The 18,352-nt window shown below is 47.5% G+C and overlaps 1 protein-coding gene across 8 annotated transcripts; it reads right to left on the bottom strand.

The window, feature by feature from the left end:
• Positions 1 to 1,440: 1,440 nt before the first annotated feature.
• On the bottom strand, positions 1,441 to 18,268 carry USP30 (ubiquitin specific peptidase 30). 8 transcript variants are annotated; one of them, XM_077917690.1, is made up of 14 exons: positions 14,945 to 15,067; positions 14,283 to 14,529; positions 14,081 to 14,190; positions 12,692 to 12,871; positions 10,923 to 11,026; positions 9,555 to 9,740; positions 9,020 to 9,062; positions 8,422 to 8,519; positions 7,881 to 7,940; positions 7,674 to 7,760; positions 6,643 to 6,720; positions 3,979 to 4,162; positions 2,850 to 2,958; positions 1,441 to 2,483 (listed from the first exon to the last, which is right to left on the bottom strand). In XM_077917690.1, the coding sequence occupies exons 3-14, from the start codon at positions 14,178 to 14,180 to the stop codon at positions 2,219 to 2,221; spliced, it is 1,494 nt and encodes a 497-aa protein (XP_077773816.1). In that variant the 5' UTR covers positions 14,181 to 14,190; positions 14,283 to 14,529; positions 14,945 to 15,067; the 3' UTR covers positions 1,441 to 2,218. The 8 variants fall into 8 exon arrangements, with proteins under 8 accessions (XP_077773816.1, XP_077773815.1, XP_028559689.2 ...); XM_077917689.1 differs by lacking the exons at positions 14,283 to 14,529; positions 14,945 to 15,067 and adding an exon at positions 18,181 to 18,268; XM_028703856.2 differs by lacking the exon at positions 14,283 to 14,529 and having other exon boundaries at positions 9,642 to 9,740; positions 14,945 to 15,123.
• Between the last annotated feature and the right edge of the window lie 84 nt (positions 18,269 to 18,352).

The raw sequence follows: 18,352 nt of genomic DNA, 5'->3' as shown, positions 1-18,352 counted from the left end.
TCTTATCGGCAAGTCCTAGGTTCTGTGGTTTAACCCGCAGCGCCACCCGCGTCCCCTGTAGATGACAGTTAATCAGTTTTCTTGCTCCTATTGGGCTAAAAGTCTTAAGTCTTTAACTGAGGGATTCTTTGGATCTTTCCTTCTGTAGGACCATCCATTTATTTAGTATTTTCCAGACCATAAGGGAGCCAGTCCCCGGCCTCCTAAAAAGCAACCCCGGAAAGAAGCAAGTGGGTGATCAAGGAAGGAGGAGGAGAGGGGTGTTGCAAGAGGCAGTACCAGGCAAGGAGGGCGAAATCTTGCAGATCAATGGCTTTGTTATAGAATATCTCAAGACAGGGAGTTCTGTTCATCATCCACCTGACCTAGGAACAAAGGCTACAAAGGTCAGGTCCTCTTCTAATATTTCTGGTATGACTCCAAAAGCATAAGGGCTGTAGCTGGTGCTATATCTACTTACAGTAGTCCCATTTAAGTTAAAGCTCATGACTAATGGACATTGATTTCCATGGGTCTCCTCTGAGTAGGACATACAGTGGTACCTCGCAAGACGAATGCCTCGCAAGACGGAAAACTCGCAAGACGAAAGGGTTTTTTGTTTTTTGAGCTGCTTCACAAGGCGATTTTCCCTATGGGCTTGCTTCGCAAGACGGAAACGTCTTGCAAGTTTGTTTCCTTTTTCTTAACACCGTTAATACAGTTGCGACTTGACTTCGAGGAGCAACTCATAGAACGCGGTGTGGTAGCCTTTTTTGAGGTTTTTGAAGTCTTTGGTGATTTTTGAAGCTTTTCCAAAACTTTTCCGACACTGTGCTTTGCAAGACGAAAAAAATCGCAAGACGACAAAACTCACGGAACGAATTAATTTCGTCTTGCGAGGCACCACTGTAGTTGGCTGAGGGAGCCGGCGTACAGCTTCCAGGCTGGGCCCATGACCTCTCAGGGCTGTGCGGCAGAAGTTCACTCTGGCAGCACAAAGGAAACTTCTCATAGCCAAAAGGCAAAAGTTAAAATATGCAGCTCCTTGAAAAGCAGACTGGTAGATTTTCTGCCACATGGTATTGAAATGAGTAGTAAATCCAAGATCCTATTGTGACTAATTGCTGCTGCCCGTGAGAGTCATTGTGCTTGTAAACTACAGCACTTTGAAGGGGAAAGAATAATTGCCACAAATCGTAGCCTGAGAGTTTCTGGCAGACTGTGCTTCCACTACAGGTGCTAAGGCCAGGGATGCAGAGTAGCATAAGGGCAGAGAAGAAGAACCACCGCAGTTGTCAACACTGGGGTGTTCTCTTTAGGGTGCGTGACACACCTGTGTTTATTAGTACCAAGCCAAGGTCCTTTTAACTAGTTTTATGCAGCAACAAGACCAAGTTCACATAGACGTGAACAGGTTTTCACTTATACCAACACAAAACTGTTTAAGCAAAAACAGCAGTCTACATTTGGCAGAAACAGGTTTATTCTGTACAAAAGTTTGAAGACTTCAAATCAAGACACAGAGGAGGGTTTTTCCTGGGATGGTGCTAGAACCACCCAGAAACAGGAAAAGCTGTTCCATTCCTTGCCAAGCTGGACTCTCAAGAGAAAATGTGACATAATTATCAGCTCATTGCATCATCGTTTTGACAAAGTCATTAAAACATCACTGAAGGCAGAAAGAAGCTGGACACTTTCTGCTTTTCTCTTGCACACACATACTTGAGGCTGCCACGTGAAGAGTCAGCAGTAGATTCCCAGCTACACAGCCAAGTCACGCATTCTCACACCACCGCCTGCTCCCCCTTGGGAATTTTAGGTAAGCAGCCATGTGGTAAGTCCCCCGTCCCCCCGCTTGACACAGCCAGTTCTGTCTGGATTCAAAATACGATCAAGGCACTTGTAGGTTCTCTTCTTCACTAGGACAAGTTTTTTGCAACTGCTCATCTGACTGATTAGCGCAAAGAAATGCCCTCACAACACAGGAAGTGGGATGCTAGAAGGTCTTTAAGTCTGCTGAGAAGATTATTAACACTTAAAACACACTTTTCTAACGCTGCTGTGCATGGCCACAGGGGGTGAGGGGAGGGCACAATGTTTTGATACCAAGTGCTTGTTCCTGCCACGCAAACACAGACCACTGACCAGGAGTTTATAGGTAGGGGAAGACGTTTGCATGGCAAGACAGAGGGTGTGCCATTGTCCTCAGAAAAGCACACCAGCTGGATCTGCATTCATTTCACTCCTCAGCTCGATGCTCCTGGCTTTGGCGCTGCCGTCTAGAGTGGACACGTTCGTAAAAAAGTAAATAGGCGCTGGACGAAAGGACTTCCTGCAACGTGGTCTTGTGCACCACATCATCTGAAATCCACAACCACTGGTTGCTGGTGGCTAGCATGCTTTTGCAAGTCGGTGGAGATCGGCGATACGTGACAAAGTGTCCTGAGTGCATGTCCCCATGGTGGACCACAACGGCCATCAGGCGGTACAGATATGATGGAGAACTGCCAAATGAAGGAAAAACACAGGAAGGCTGGTTTAGTCCAAGGCAGCAATGGTGCCCTTTGTATTGCCATGAGCAAGAGCATTCTACGGAATGGACTACTAGGGGATCCAGCCTTGTTAAGCAACAACGGCTCCATTTGCTAATTGCTTTCCATGCTCCTGTAGCAGCATCCAGACTTGAGGTAAACCAAGCGGGCAAACGTATGCTGGGCCTGAATAGGTCAGGATTTCACTGCACTTTTGATACGGGAGACCCAGACAGCCAACAGAAAATATCAGTGGCATGATGGAACATTAGAACGACTCTGGAGATTTACTGGTCACTCCGGGAAAAGTTAGAAGTAGTTTCAAATGTTCTTACTTACCTACAGTCAGGTGCTGTCATGTACGGGAAAGCCACTGGGGATGTAAGGAAGGATGGAGAGCAGGTACCATTCATAAAAGAGGATTTGTTGTTGCCCGCCTGTTCCACATCTACGAAAAGACCCCAAAATCACAGTGCATCGTTGTTATTATTAAAACTGGTTGCTTGCTTATTACAGAAGGGGATGCTCCTGTGCCTGGTTTGTACGGTGTCCTTTATTTAAAACTCTGAAAGTTGGTTTGTAAACAGCTACATGGCTGCTTTCCTATGGCGACCAAGAATTGCCTCCAGGCAACTAGGCAGGGAAACTGATCCTTCTGTGGGGGTACAAAATGCTTTTCTGGACTGAGCTGCAAGGCGGCTTTAAACCAGGGGTGGCAACCCTTTAGCCAGAGGGCCACATTCCCTTCTGCTTGCTAGCAATGTGGAGAGCAGATGGCAAAGGGAGTGCAGCAGCAGATGTTCCTTTACCTTTGCACAGCTGGCTCCATTCCAGCCATGGAAAAGTTAGGTTTCTACACATAGCCCTCTCTGTCCAGGCAAGATCACATTCCCTCCAGACACAGAGCAGGGCCAGAAATGGGCCCCACACAAGCCCTCTTAGTTCTAGCTGGAAGAGAATCTTGTCCACACATCTTTCCCAGGCAAGCCACATGGAGGTGGACATTAAACCTTTTCATATCTGAGACTGGCATAAAGCTAGGTCTGGCTGGCCAGCCCAGTTGTCAATTCCAATATAAACACACACGTACGCCTTGACCTGCCCCATAGCTGAGGTTAGATGCCACATCTGGTGGAGGGCAGATGGGTGCAGCCTTGTTGACGTGGTCCTATGTATAGGAAGAGCCTGCTGGATCAGGCCAGTGGCCCATCTAGCCCAGCACCCTCTTCTCACAGTGGATGACCTCCCTCAGCAGAGGTTGGATGGCCATCTGCAGGGGGTTGGACTAGATGGCCCTCAGGGTCTCTTCCAATTCTATGATAAGGAGCCCAGGTGGGCCAATCATATTGACCCACAGTCTTCCACAGTCTTTCACCTCTTAGCTTCTGGAATGAACTGGCTTAGCACAAGGACTAACTCCCCTGCTGGCTCTCTCCCTTCCAAGTCCTCATTCACTTTGCTTGCCTACCGGCTTTTGGGTCCGGTGATGCCTGTGGGCTGCTTGCAGGGTTGGGTTTCTGGGCAGGGAAGCGGTGCTTGTAGACATCCATGATGAGGAACTCGCCAAATTGCACATGCTCGTTTCGTTTCAGGGGCATGCCATGGTTGGACCAGCTCAGCCTTTGTAGGTGGATACAGAGACACTGAGGTAGCTGTGGAGCAAAATGTAAGAAAGGGGTGGAAAGGTGGCTGTCCTAGTTCCAAGATGCGTGGTGGACGCCAGAGGCAGAGGGTTTCCAGCACAGAAGCCACAGAAGGCTTGATTGTTGCCTTCGTCAACCTTGTGCTCTCTAGATGCTTTGGACTACAACTGCCAAATCTTCTGCCTCCTTAGTTTCCGGAATACATGAACTACCCCATTTTCTCCACAACTATCTTGCATGGTAGGCCGCCATAGCTGCATAGGGGTTTGAAGCAAGGTCTTCCCACCCAATGAAACACCAACCGTGCCAAACTGAATCGCTCTTTAAAAGCTTTATTCAAAATCCACCAGTATTTCTAATTTTCCAGACATGGAATGAATGGTGTGCAAATCGATGTATGTGCACACATGGAATCAGAAATCAGGAGTCTAAGCACCACAAGCAGAAAGCTGGTTTTCGCACAAAGCCCAAAGGCAGGTTATGTTCCTCTGGCTATCCATCGCTTCTCACACAGGTGGGGAGGCCCACAGAAACCACTGTTACGCACTACAGATGTGTTTGAAAAACAAATAATTCTATAGGTTTCCAAAACCACCAAACTTAAGACTAGTTGTTTAGTTCTTCAACTAGTAGCCCATATTAATACATACAAATATAAGCATTGCCGAAGCATTTAAGATTACAGTGGTACCTCGGGTTACATACGCTTCAGGTTACAGACTCCACTAACCCAGAAATATTACCTCGGGTTAAGAACTTTGCTTCAGGATGAGAACAGAAATCATGCTCCGGCGGCGCAGCAGCAGCGGGAGGCCCCATTAGCTAAAGTGGTACTTCAGGTTAAGAACAGTTTCAGGTTAAGAACAGACCTCCGGCACGAATTAGGTACTTAACCCGAGGTACCACTGTACATTTATTTATCTGCTGGATCTCTCAGTGGCCTTTGATACCATCGACCATAAGATCCTTCTGGACCGTCTGGAGGGGCTGGGAGCTGGGGGCACTGCCATACAGTGGTTCCACTCCTTTATGCTGGGCAGGGTCCAGAAAGTGGTGTTGGGGGATGAGTGTTCAGACCCCTGGGCTCTCACTTGTGTGGTGCCTCAGTGTTCCACCCTATCCCCCATGCTTTTTAACATCTATATGAAGCTGCTGGGAGAGATCATCAGGGGGGTTGGGCTGGGTGTTCATCAGTATGGAGATGATACCCAGCTCTACCTCTCTTTCAAATCGGAACTAGTGAAGGTGGTGAAGGTCCTGTGTGAGTGCCTGGAGGCGGTTGGAGGATGGGTGGCAGCTAACAGATTGAGGTTGAATCCTGACAAGACAGAAGTACTGTTTTGGGGGGAACAGGAGGTGGGCAGGTGTGGGGGACTCCCTGGTCTTGTATGGGGTAACTGTGCCCCTGAAGGACCAGGTGCACAGCCTGGGAGTCATTAGAGGTGCAGGTCAATTCTGTGTCCAGGGCAGCTGTCTACCAGCTCCATCTGGTATGCAAGCTGAGACCCTCCCTGCCCGCTATCTTGCCAAAATGGTGCATGCTCTAGTTATCTCCCGTTTGGACTACTGCAATGCACTCTATGTGGGGCTACCTTTGAAGGTGGCTCGGAAACTGCAATTAATCCAGAATGTGGCAGCTAGACTGGTGACTGGGAGTAGCCGCCAAGACCATATAAAACCAGTCCTGAGAGACCTGCATCGGCTCCCAGTATGTTTCCGAGCACAGTTCAAAGTGTTGGTGCTGACCTTTAAAGCCCTGAACAGCCTCGGTCCTGTATACCTGAAGGAGTGTCCCCACCCCTATCGTTCAGCCCGGACACGGAGGTCTAGCTCTGAGGGCCTTCTGGAAGTTCCTTCACTGCAAGATGTGAGGTTACAGGGAACCAGCCAGAGGGCCTTCTCGGTGGTGGCCCCTGCCCTGTGGAACGCCATCCCATCAGATGTCAAGGAAATAAGCAACTATCCTACTTTTAAAAGACATTTGAAGGCAGTCCTGTTTAGGGATGTTTTTAATGTTTAATGCTGTATTGTGTTTTTTATATTTGATTGGGAGCCGCCCAGAGTGGCTGGAGATACCCAGCCAGACGGGCGGGGTATAAATAATAAATTATTATTATTATATATTATTATTTTATAATGATTTGAAATTCAAACTTGAACTGACTTGGTAAGTTGAGAATCTTATTTGGTAAACAAAGAAAGGGGGGAACATTTTATTTCTTTTCTTTTTCCCTCTTATATTTTAAAAGGCAAGCTGCATAAAGTGTGATATTGCAGCCGGCTGAATTTATTGACAGCATTTTGCTAATTTGGTGTAGTTTACATACATTATTTTGATTCTTGGTAAAGAAGACAGAAGTGCCTGGCGTGCTCTGGTCCATGGAGTCACGAAGAGTCGGACACGACTAAACGACTAAACAACAACAAAGAAAATAAGAAACTGCTCTTATGGTGATCTTGGAAACTCCATGCTAAGACGGTTTTCTTACCTTCCCCAGTTTTAGCTGTTTGACAAATGTTGTTCTCTGGTTCTCCATGATATGCCCAGTCCCTTCTTTGGCCTGAATCTGGGGGTGGGTGGAGGAAGCCAAAATGAATTATAAACCAACCACGTATGGTACAGGCACAGACCACTCTGAGAAATCTATAGTATGATCACATTTTACCTGTAATTAACTTGCACAATTTCAACCTTGTGCAGTTGAAAGCTGGCCAGCTGAAGTTGCGCAAATAAATTGCACACAAGGCAGAGAGCTTAAAAGGCCCTTTGTGCTGGGTTTTCCCAGCTCATCAAGAGCTTTGAAGCTCTCTGCCTTGCTTATCAGGCAAGTCCTGCTCAGTGTGCAGGCTCTGGGTGCTCTTGCAACATCTCATGGGGCTGCCCAAGTTTTTGCAAGCTCTCGCAAGAGCATCGTAGAGCCCAGGTTCTGTTTGGGGGTGGGTGGGAGTCCTGCCTGGTGCACCAGCTCCATAAGATAAGGATGGTTGCACAGGGGAGGTTTGAGTATACATGTTTTGGCATACATGCACCATCCCTGTGCAAGATGCGACCATACTGTACTACTTATTAAATGTACTACATTTGATGTATCCAGGTATAGCAATCCTGAAGCAGATGGCATAATTCACAAGCACTGTAAATTTTGCATTTTAAGCTTTACTCGGAGGTGGGGGAGAATCCTTTAAGCTGGTCTTTCGAACCATGGGCAGCTTACCCACATCGAAAAACCAGGATGGTGCCTAGAGTAAGACCATGGAAGGGTTGTCAGCCATTCTAAGAGCCGCAGGTGGGTCATAGTTCCTGCAACAGAAAAGGCTCCCCACAAAAACCATGAATGGGGCGCAGCATCTTTTGCAACTTCAAGATCCACAACATCAGCCAGAAACACAAAAAACCCAACCACCCTGTTTCTAAGCCCACAAGAGGACCAGGAAGAGAATGGAGTACCTAGGAAATAAAAGCATCTTTCAGATGTATCAAGGGGCAAGGGGAGGGGGTCACTGCAATCAAGAGGCTTACTTTTGTGCAATTGTCACACAAGACGTCCTTGACTGACTCGGTGGAGATGAAGTGGTGGAGGCACTGGTCCAGGGTCAGTGGGTGGCCCTGTGGAGGAGGGGTGGGGGAGTAAAACAGGAAGTGTTGGCACACGTCCTTAAACCCCGTGAGTCAGAAAAGGGCTGTGCTTGGGCAGCTGCAAGGGATTCCCACAGGAGGGTGCCTTACCCACACGGTGGCAGGGATGCTCAGGGAAAGGCTGTCAAAAGTGTCGTATCTGAGGGGACTCTGGAAGAAAAAGAGCCCAAATGTCTCAACGAAGATTTATAACATAAACACAGATGATGCTCTTTGCCTGCCTGGCCAGAGAATAAAGAGATGGGGGGAGGTCTAGGAAACCCTTTTGAAAAGAACCCTGCCGTACCAAAGAGCAGAGTCACATACACAACTCCACCAAGCTTACCTTCTACACCTTCCCACCACTGGAATGAGCCCCACCAACCCCACCCGAAGTTTAAAGAGTCTCCCCTCTCCTGCACTAAAGCACTACCAAGGACAACAACTCTTCAAAGCAGGCTGCCCACCCTGGAAGCAATAACACCCCCCAAGGAATAGTCTCAGTTGTGGGGAGCAGAGGGTCACCCCCTTGGCAGCTCCTCTTCAGCCCATCTACATGGGAAGTGACTCGGTCCTCCCTGGGTCTTAGCTCCACCCGCCCATTGATTTCCTGCAATCTGTATGCCTCTTTCTCTCACACAGACTTACGGACCTGGTGTTTGCAATGCTTGCAGACCATGTTGCTCGTTAACCTGCCATGAAAAGGATGCTGCAGCTTCCAGTGACTCAACACAGGAGGAGGAGGAGGCCCTACAAACCAAAATAAAGGTTGTTCCGTCTGACTCTTCTATTGTTTTGCCAGGCACTGTGACTGGTGCCCTCCTGATAATCTTGTATCTGGAAACACCAGGATAGGGTTAGGCTAGTTTAAAGACTTTAGGTGCCAGGCAAAAATGTTCCTCTTCAACAAGGCCTTTGGCCAATAGACATGCGATGCCCTTTTAAATGTGTTTGGGGGGGTGTATTGGTTTGTTGTTCTTATTTTTACTAAGTATTTTGTGGTTTTTATATTGCAATTTTATGTTGTGAAGCACACTGAGATCTGCGAATGAAGGGTGCTACACAAATTTAATAATGTCATTAGACAAGGTTAAAGAGTGATTCCAATAGCCAGACACCCTTTCAGCTCCTGTCACAGTCGCCCCATGCAGACAACAAAATCAGGCCATAGCCCAGAGGTGTTTGGGTTTTTATATCAGTAGTACAAATAGTATCTGCTACATTTCACCAAATCAGAAAAGTGTTTTTACCTCTTGTCCTGGAGCATATTTGCTTTTGTAGAATTTCTGGCTTCTATACAGACAAATACAAAATAAAGTTAGTTTTTAAAAAGAAAACACTTTCCACATGGTGATATCTTTACTACTGCACACTTAAGTGACAAGGGTGGTATCCAACTCAGTTATACTCAAGAGTAGATCCATTGACACTGATGTTAATTAACTTCAGTGAGTCCATTCGGAATTATACTTGGCTGAATACCACTCCAGCAGTACAGGGAAGCACAACTTTGAAAAAACAGCTTAAAAGCAGAATCTTACGTAGGTCTCTTCAGCTGGGCAGCCCACCAAATTATAAGAACATAATAGGAGCCTGCTGGATCAGGCCAATGGAGGCTCACCTAGTCCAACACCTTGTTCTCACAGCGGCCAACCAGATGCCTCTTTTGGAAAACCCAAAGGAGCACAAGAGCCCTCTCCCCTTCTGTGGTTTCCAGCAACTGGTATTCAGAAGCCTTGCTGCCTCCAACTAATTTTATAAACTTCCATGTCACCTCTTACTCACCTTTTCTCTAGATGAAAAGTCCCAAATGCTGCAGCCTTGCCTATAGGAAAGGTTGCTTTGCAGCCCCCGTGTCTCTTGAGTGCTCACCTCCAGAGAATGCACATCAAACAGATGCACGACCCGCAGCTGGCGGTCCCATTCATCTTCCAGCGAGGAGGTGAGGACATGGAACAGCTCGTGAGCATCCTACCGAAAGAGCACCAGAAAGCTCAGAATGCCAGGCCAAGCTCACCAGAAAAGTAGACAACAGGGGATAATGTATGTTGCCCTTGAGGTACATTTCTGCAGCTCCCAAGAAAAAAACTGAATCCTGAAAATTCAGCTTGCATTTTTAGATGGACCTTCAGCAAGGCAACATGGAAGATCAAGAGGCCAGGGTTCCTTCACAGCAGGTTAGGGGGAAATCTCTTGAATTTTCAAACATATTTCATGTCTACTGAGCAGATTTGTGTGCAGACGTTCCCAGATTCACACCTTACCATCCCCCATCAAAGGGATCTGAGGTGGCAGATCTGGGAAAGGCCTCCCTCTGACCTCAGAGAACCACTGATTGTCCAAGACAACAATGCAAAGCTGGGCGGTCTAATAGTCTGACTCACTATAAGGCAGCTTCCCACATATCTGCATGCAGGAGAAGAATTTTAAAAAAGGTAACACTAGAGTTGTGCCTCAGACAGAGATGCAGCGGGCAGGCAGTCTCCTTTGTGCACTGCATGGGGATGGTTAGCTTTCACGCAGCCTTCAGCAAGTTTCAAAAGTACTCAAGGAGTGTGTGGAAGAGGGCAGAAGTGGGGTGAGGTGTGGGGAGAGTCCTGAAGGCCAGACATGGGGGTCTTAAGGTCTGCATTCAGACCACAGACCACAGGTTCCCCACCCTTGCAGTGAGTATTCAGGCCTTTTCTCACCCACTTAAAAAGGCAGCGCAAAGCAGTTAAAATAAACTGGGAATGCCGTAAATCAAGGGTGAAGAACCAGTGGCCCTCCAGGGGCTGCTGATTCCAGCTCCCAGCAGTCCCAGCCAGGACAGCCAGCCATCATGGGTGATGCGAGTCATAATCCACTAAAATCTGGAGGGCAGCAGGCTCCCCACATCTGCTGTAAACAAAGCCACAATTCTTTAACAAGAGCCCTGCTGGATCAGACCAAAGGCCCATCTCGTCCAGCAACCTCCTTCCGACAGTGACCAACCAAATGCCTCTGGGAAGTATCTGGAAAGGCTGCAAGTAAGAGATGAGAGAGCAATAGTCTTCTCCCGCTCGTGTCCCCCAGCGACTGGCTTTTGCTTGTTATGTGCCAGATGTCAAGGCTGTAGAAAACAACAGCAACAGAGAAGCATACTCTGGTGCCTTACACCACTTGGGTAGCTACCTGCTCTTCGAAAGAGGAGATCTGCCACCTGTACATCCTCAGGACCTCCAACAAGCAGCTTGCATCCAGGAAGTCATCTTCGGTCACCTCTTGGCAGGATAAAGCTGAATGCATCAAACACAAAATAGTCAATGCAGACCACGCACAGAAATGAATTCACTCATCCTAAACATACGTTCCTCTTATTCTACAGAAAGTTCTCTCCACTTGTGTAAACGGAATTAAGTAAAACCATCTTGCCCAGCATTCTTCTTTCCACAGTGGCCTTTGGGAGGCCTCCAAGTGGGACACCAGCACAACAGCCCTCTCATGCTCCCCAGCAGCCACTACTTGAGGCACACAGCCCCCACCTAAGACTGGAGGCAGAGCAGTCTTCCTGCTTGACTAACAGCCTTATCCTCCATGAATTGCCAAATCCTCCTTTAAAGCTGTGCAATTTGGTGGCCATCACTACAACCAGTGGGAGCAAATTCCAGAAGTTTAACTGTGTGGAGAATCACCTCCTTTTGTCTGTCCTGAATCTTCCAGCATTGAGCTTTATGGGATAACGCCACTGGGTTCTAATATGATGAGATATGTTTTGGGCTCCATAGCACCTTTATAGGAAAGAACAGAGCAGTTCAGATAGATGCTGGCAATGTAATACTTATAATGCCTCTTGTGGGGATGTCCTGTGGTGTCTTCTGTTTGGACAGAAATTGTTGTTCATATTGACTGTTTTGGAAAAATTCTTGATACTTGTGAATGACCATACACAATTATATTCCTATGATGTGAGGACTATCAGATAGGCAACAAAAGTTAATCCTGTGAGCCCTTACAGTTGCAGAGACGTATGCTGGAAGGATAAACACTCACCATGCATTACTCAGTGGTCTGAAGATCTCATTGCCCTTTCTATGATTGGATGTGTATCTTATCTGGTCATTTGGATATCTTGTTGGGACATGTGGTCTACCTATGTTAATATATGTTTTGAAGAGGATTGATTGATTATTCTTATTGTTAATGAGACAGTTCAGGAAAGCGATTGCCAGTATTCTTGGTACAGTGGAACCTCGGGTTAAGTACTTAATTCATTCCGCAGGTCCGTACCTAACCTGAAACTGTTCTTAACCTGAAGACCACTTTAGCTAATGGGGCCTCCTGCTGCCGCCACGCGATTTCTGTTCTCATCCTGAAGCAAAGTTCTTAACCTGAAGCACTATTTCTGGGTTAGCGGAGTTTGTAACCTGAAGCGTATGTAACCCGAGGTATCTCATATAATATTTGTACATCATTTTACAATCTTAGCTTGGAGGTGCTTTTTCCCATAAGGTATGTGATGCTAAGTATTTGTAGGTCCCCTGTACTGTTTACCTTTAGTCTATTGTTCTTTTTTAAACATTGTTTTCTTGTTTTGAGGTTTGCAACTGTTTTCTCTACTTATGTAACAAATTAAATTAAGACATATAGTGGAACCTCGGTTGTCAAACGTAATCCGTTCTGGGAGACCGTTCAACTTCCACAACATTCGACAACTGAGGCACAATGGGAGGTCAGCAAAATCCTTTAAAAAATGGAGAAATGCACATCGGAAGCCATTTGACTTCCAAGGTGCGTTCGAAAACAGCAGCATTCACTTCCGGGTTGTCGGCATTCAAAAGTCAAAATGTTTGACTTCCGAAGTGTTTGACAACTGAGGTTCCACTGTGCTTGATAAAAGGAAAAGAAGTGGCTTGATTTATGCTTTGTGTTATGCACCCAAAATAACACAAAGGGACCTTTACCTTTCAGGAGGTGAAGCAAGGTCAGGGACAAATACTTCCCAGACGTCTCACTCTGGCTGACCTGGTACTGAACTGTGAATCCTTCCAGCCACTTGATGAAGGACGGACAAGCAGACAGCCCCTGGAGAAGTGAGTTCATGAAGCATGTGTTTCCCAGGTTGAGAAGACCTGGCACTAGCCCTGGGGGGGAAATACATCACTGCAATTGCTGCAACCTTCTGAACACAGCCTTCCTGCTTTTACTCTCCAGTACCTCTGCTCTGCCCTGCCCTAAATGCTGCTCCTTGTCCTGTCATTTGCAGAATGCCTTGTCTGACACCATCACCACACAGCTCTAGGCAGGAGACAGAAACACTCCTTTTCCACCAGCCCCTGGGCTCTTAATTATATGTGGTCTCCTGGAGTAGGTGGAATGTTTTAATCCTGCCTTTTAAAAATAGGATTGTCTTTTAGATTTTTCTTTGTTTTTCTTTTATGCTGGTTTTAATGTAAATGTTTCCTTTATTACATTGCAAGTAGTGTTGACTTATCTTGGTAAACAAGCTCCCAATGAATTTAATAAACAATTTTTCTGCATGTTGTTCTGACCTTATTCCTCCATTTGCACTCCCCGCCCTCCCGCTCCCAATTAAACTTCTTGGACTTACTTCCAAACATCTCTGTGGTCTTGCTCTTCCTTATTAATCTTCCCTTCTTTCTCTCTACCAGCAAAGGGAACCCGCAGCCCTCCAGATGTTGCTGTACTCCAACTCCCATCATCCCTGAGTGCTGGCCATGCTTGCTGGAGTTGATTGGAGTTGTGAGTACAAAAACCTTTGGAGGGTTTCAAATTCCCCATCCCTGCAGTTTACACTCCCATCATTCTGCACGTATCAGCTGCATCCTCCTATAGTTCAGGGATGGGGAACATCTGCAGCCCTCTAGGTGCTGTTGGTCTCCAACTGCAATCAGCATGGTCAGTGTCCAGGATGATGGGAGTTGGCAACGACACCAGTTTTCCCCATCGCCGTTTTAGTTGGAAACCCTTCCACCTGACATCAATCTTTCTTCCTGCTTTTGATTCTAGAGTGTCAAAAAGCATTTGTTCACTCTGTTTAGTCCCAATTGCTGTCTTCTTCCATTTTGCTTTCCTTCCTCAGGTTTTTAATTTTAAGACAATCATCCTGCAGACAGGGCCTCAGTTATGTTTTAGTTTTCTGTATGGCCACCACTAGCCATTTTAGGCACAACAACACACCTTCAAAAAAGACAAAAGGGCTCTCCTGTTGGGATTCAGTGGCCAAGGAAGACCCCAATTATTTATATGAGACTCTTTTTGTTGGGATCAGGAGATGCAAGGTGCAAACTCACCTGCCCCACTCACTCCTCCCTAGTCTCTCTTTCATTTACCTTTCCTGCGTTTTTTTCTCTCTGTGATGGGGCCCCATAAGACATAGATGCTCGCAGCAAGAGCAGCTGCAATCCCACCAATCACTCCCCAATTCTTCATTACTTTATACCTAAGAAGAAAAGAGAGGGGGGTGAACCCTATATACATCTGTAAACAAACAGCCCAAAATATTACACTGGAACTCCAGAATACAGCCAGTACCTTGGTCGTCAAATGGAATCCATTCTGGAAGTCCGTTCGACTTCCAAAAATGTTCGAAGACCAAGGCACAGCTTCCGATTGGCTGCAGGAGCTTCTTGCACTCAGTCGGAAGCCGCGGAAGCTACATCAGATGTCTGGCTTCCAAAGAACGTTCACAAACCAGAACACTCACTTCTGGGTTTGCGGTGTTCGGGAGCCAAAACGGACGCGTACCAAGGCATTCAACAACCAAGGTACGACTGCAGAGCTATAATTGGGGGCGGGGAGGATACACATTATTTGAGATTTTGGCAAGGACACTTTTTATATGACATTCCTTTATTGCATATGAAAGGGAACCATCATTTTCAATACAACCCTCATGACAATCCTGGCATATCTGGAACTATACTTGATAATCAGATAATGCTGATATTCTTGACTCGGCCATCATGAAGATCCCCGGGTCACCTAGGAGACCAGTCACGGCCTTCTCTCAGGGGATTAAATGAGGAGGGGGAGACGGGGCCGGGAAAGGTGGGAGATAAACGCAGAAAGCGGCGGCGACGAAGCGGGATGCTGCCCCTGAGCCCCGCGGGGCCTCCTGGATCCAGACCAGCATCGTGCTTCCAATGCCCCCTCCCCAGAAGCCTGCAGGCTCCATGCCGCCCCCGCCGACTGACCTGGCCGCCCCTCCGGCCCGGAAGAGCCGCCTGGCCGCCTTCCTGCCGAGCTCCTCCACCCCGCGGCGGCTCAGCAGCATCCCGCCCTCAAGCGCCCCGGGCGGAACGAAAGGCGTCGGGCGCGCGGGGAAGGGAGACGGCGGCGGGACGGAAGCGGGGCAGCCGGACCTCCCCAGCAACGGGCCCGCCCCGCCGCTCTCCGCGCGCCCGGGTTGCTAAGGCGTGCGCCGCTCTGAGGCTCCCGCCCGCCGCCCGGCCCCGCGCAGAGGGTTCCGGGGCACCAAGACAAGCCAAAGGCTGGCGCCAGGATCAGTGCCGGCTCTACCAATAAGCCAAACAAGCTGTAGCTTAGGGTACACTGTAGCTTGGATGTACACTTCCAAAATATAAGATAAAAAACAAATAAAACCTACATAATAATTATTACACTATTAATATACTTCTTAATTGTATTTCACTATTAATATACTTCTTCTTAATTGTATTTCAGTTCAACAATTACTTTGATAAAATACATATTTTTTTACGTGCAAATGGCTTGTAAAGGTTGTGTCAAGTGGTTGATATTTCTTCCGGCAATCTTAATTCCCGTTTGGGATTCATCCAGTCCAGCCTTTCGCATGATGAATTCTGCATATAAGTTAAATAAGCAGGGAGACAATATACAGCCTTGTCGTACTCCTTTCCCAATTTTGAACCAATCAGTTGTTCCATATCCAGTTCTAACTGTAGCTTCTTGTCCCACATAGAGATTTCTCAGGAGACAGATGAGGTGATCAGGCACTCCCATTTCTTTAAGAACTTGCCATAGTTTGCTGTGGTTGACACAGTCAAAGGCTTTTGCATAGTCAATGAAGCAGAAGTAGATGTCTTTCTGGAACTCTCTAGCTTTCTCCATAATCCAGCACATTGTTTCCAATTTGGTCTCTGGTTCCTCTGCCTCTTCTAAATCCAGCTTGCAATTCTGGGAGTTCTCGGTCCACATACTGCTTAAGCCTGCCTTGTAGAATTTTAAACATAACCTTGCTAGCGTGTGAAATGAGCGCAGTTGTGCGGTAGTTGGAGCATTCTTTGGCACTGCCCTTCTTTGGGATTGGACCACATCAGCAAGGGGGGGGGGATCTGGTCATCTGGGCAGCCCAAGACCTCCATCCACACTGCTCAGGCTTGCACCCCAGGGAGGTCACTTGAGTGCTGCTGACGCAGTGGTTTGACTTCACCCCTGGAGTGAAGTCCAAGACAGGTGCCAACAACTATGTAACAGCCATAACAGACTCACTAACACAGACCTTTCTCGTGCACCTCCAATTCCTCCTGCTCATGCACACACAGCACATGCTCAAACTATTTCCTTTTTTGTCAGCATTCGAAAACTGTCTTTGTTTGCTCTAACGTATCAGGAATGTAGAAGCAGCTGTGAAGTGTGGAGGGGGAGAAGACAAATGATAATTGTGTGCTTCACAACTGCAGCAATGTGCATGCCTTTCTAAAGGGGCCCAGGATGTAAGATTACCTGGCTGCACTCCCACTGCCTCGGTGGGTTCTCTCCCACACCCTGCACCCCCTCATAAGCTCTCAAACACCTGTTCAGCAGACACTCTTCCACAAAGCTAGTGAAGTTCAGCCACAACACCACAAATACCAGAAAGCAGTTTTGAAAGAGCCACCAAGGTCAATCCAGTAATTAGTTCTCAGAGGGCTGGAGAAAATGCATGTCATTCAAGGCCTTTACTCACTAGCAGCTCTTGCCCTCTCAAAACACCCCATAAAGTGCTATGTGTTGCGTATTTCTTTTATATACAAGGTTCCTGCTGCTTCCTTCTGTTGGCTTCTGTTTCACTCTCTGCTGGTTTTTACACCTATTTTCATCCCAGCAGCCAGGATTTTTAACCTAAGGTAGCTTTACCACCAGAAACAGATGAACTCCCCACCACCCTGCAAATCATCTTTTGTTCCCCACAATTTCTGAGGGGATTTGGAATGGACAGGATCTGGCATGTTTGCATTATCCCAGCAATACTTATGTTATCTTAACATTTTAGCAGCTAAAAAGATTCCTAGACACTGGCGGAGGAACGGGGGTGCGTAGGGAGCAGACCGCCCCTGGCACCACTATTCTGGTAGGGTGCCATCGTGATGCCCCCCCAGACACGTGCCGTGCACCCCTGCGCACCAGGCGCCATGCCCCCAGAACGTGTGCCACGCTCCTAGGATGCGCGCCATGCCCCCGCCTGCTCTCCGCCCCCCCCCCATAGCGGAGCATGCGGCTTCGCCACTGCTCCTAGATTGGTTTGCTTATCAATATAAACAGGAGAAGACTGTCTCAGAGCAAAAGGCAAAAAGGGACGGGGAGGGAGGAGATAAAAACAAAAGTAAACTCAGGGCCAAGTTACAGGTTGTTATAATAACTAGCTGGGATGGAAACTGTTCAGATGGTCTGATGGGATGGTTGCTGCTGTGTATTAATTGAGGCACAGCCAAAGGCAACTGGTATCTCAACAGAACATCCCTGTTTCCCTTCCCTCTCTCTACTCTGCAGCCTCATGGAAGGGCTCAACTAGCCACCTTGTAAGGTGCTTGGTATTCTGATCCTATTTTTTGTCAATGGAAAGGGGTAACATAGGCAGCTGCCTCAGATACCAGGTCATGCTATATGTCCATCTCACCCAGTATTGTCTACTTTGACTGACAGCAGCTCTCCATGATCTTAGGCAGGGACCTTCCATGCCACTTCCTACCTGACCCTTTTTAAAGATGCCCAAGTATTGGACTTTCATGCGCCTTCCACAACCACTCTGCTCATCTCTGGACTGTCACAGCAAGCCTATCTCATGGGTGGGGCACTTTTTATTTTACCTTTTTATGGTACTTTTAGAAAGACTTGACACATTTATGGTGGCAGAAGCTTTCAAAGACAGAAGGGTATAACTTCACTGGATATAACTTCATGAAACGAAGTGGACCTGAGCCCCAAAGAGAAAACTCTGATTTCTTCTTCATCAGCATTTCCCCCTACTTCTCTGAGCCTTGCAGGCTGAGCACAGTGACAGAGCAGCCGCTTTCCACATGAAAAAGTCCCAGTCCCAGATGGCACCTCCAGGTAGGGCTGGGAAGGAGTCCTGCCTCAAACCTTGGAGTGCTGCGACCAGTCAGTGTAGACAGTATTGAGCAAGGTGGACCACTGCTGAGGGTTCCCAGTTAAACCAGCCCTGGAGCAACAAGGACTGGACTCTTACCTTATTCTTAAGGGGAAGGACCATAGCTCAGAGGTAGAACACCTGCTTTGCATGCAGAAGTTCCACATTCAATTCCTGGCGACCAGACAAATTCGTGGAGGAGAAGGCCCTCCATAGCTACCAGGCACAAGGGCTCTGCTCCGCCACCACCTTCAAAGGCAGCAACGCGTCT

This window comes from Podarcis muralis, chromosome 13, assembly GCF_964188315.1.
Source record: "Podarcis muralis chromosome 13, rPodMur119.hap1.1, whole genome shotgun sequence".
Lineage (NCBI taxonomy): Eukaryota > Metazoa > Chordata > Lepidosauria > Squamata > Lacertidae > Podarcis > Podarcis muralis.
The sequence above is the reverse complement of the archived record's forward strand: the minus strand, read 5'-3'. Positions and strand labels throughout refer to the sequence as shown.

Excerpts from the sequence above, each read along its gene's own strand:
- USP30 (XM_028703854.2), bottom strand. The coding sequence starts at position 15,024 with ATGCTGCTGAGCCGCCGCGGGGTGGAGGAGCTCGGCAGGAAGGCGGCC. Across the intron at positions 8,520-9,019 it reads AATATGCTCCAGGACAAGAG|GGCCTCCTCCTCCTCCTGTG; the intron begins GTAAAAACACTT and ends TTTGGTTTGTAG. Across the intron at positions 7,761-7,880 it reads GCATCCCTGCCACCGTGTGG|GGCCACCCACTGACCCTGGA; the intron begins GTAAGGCACCCT and ends CCTCCTCCACAG.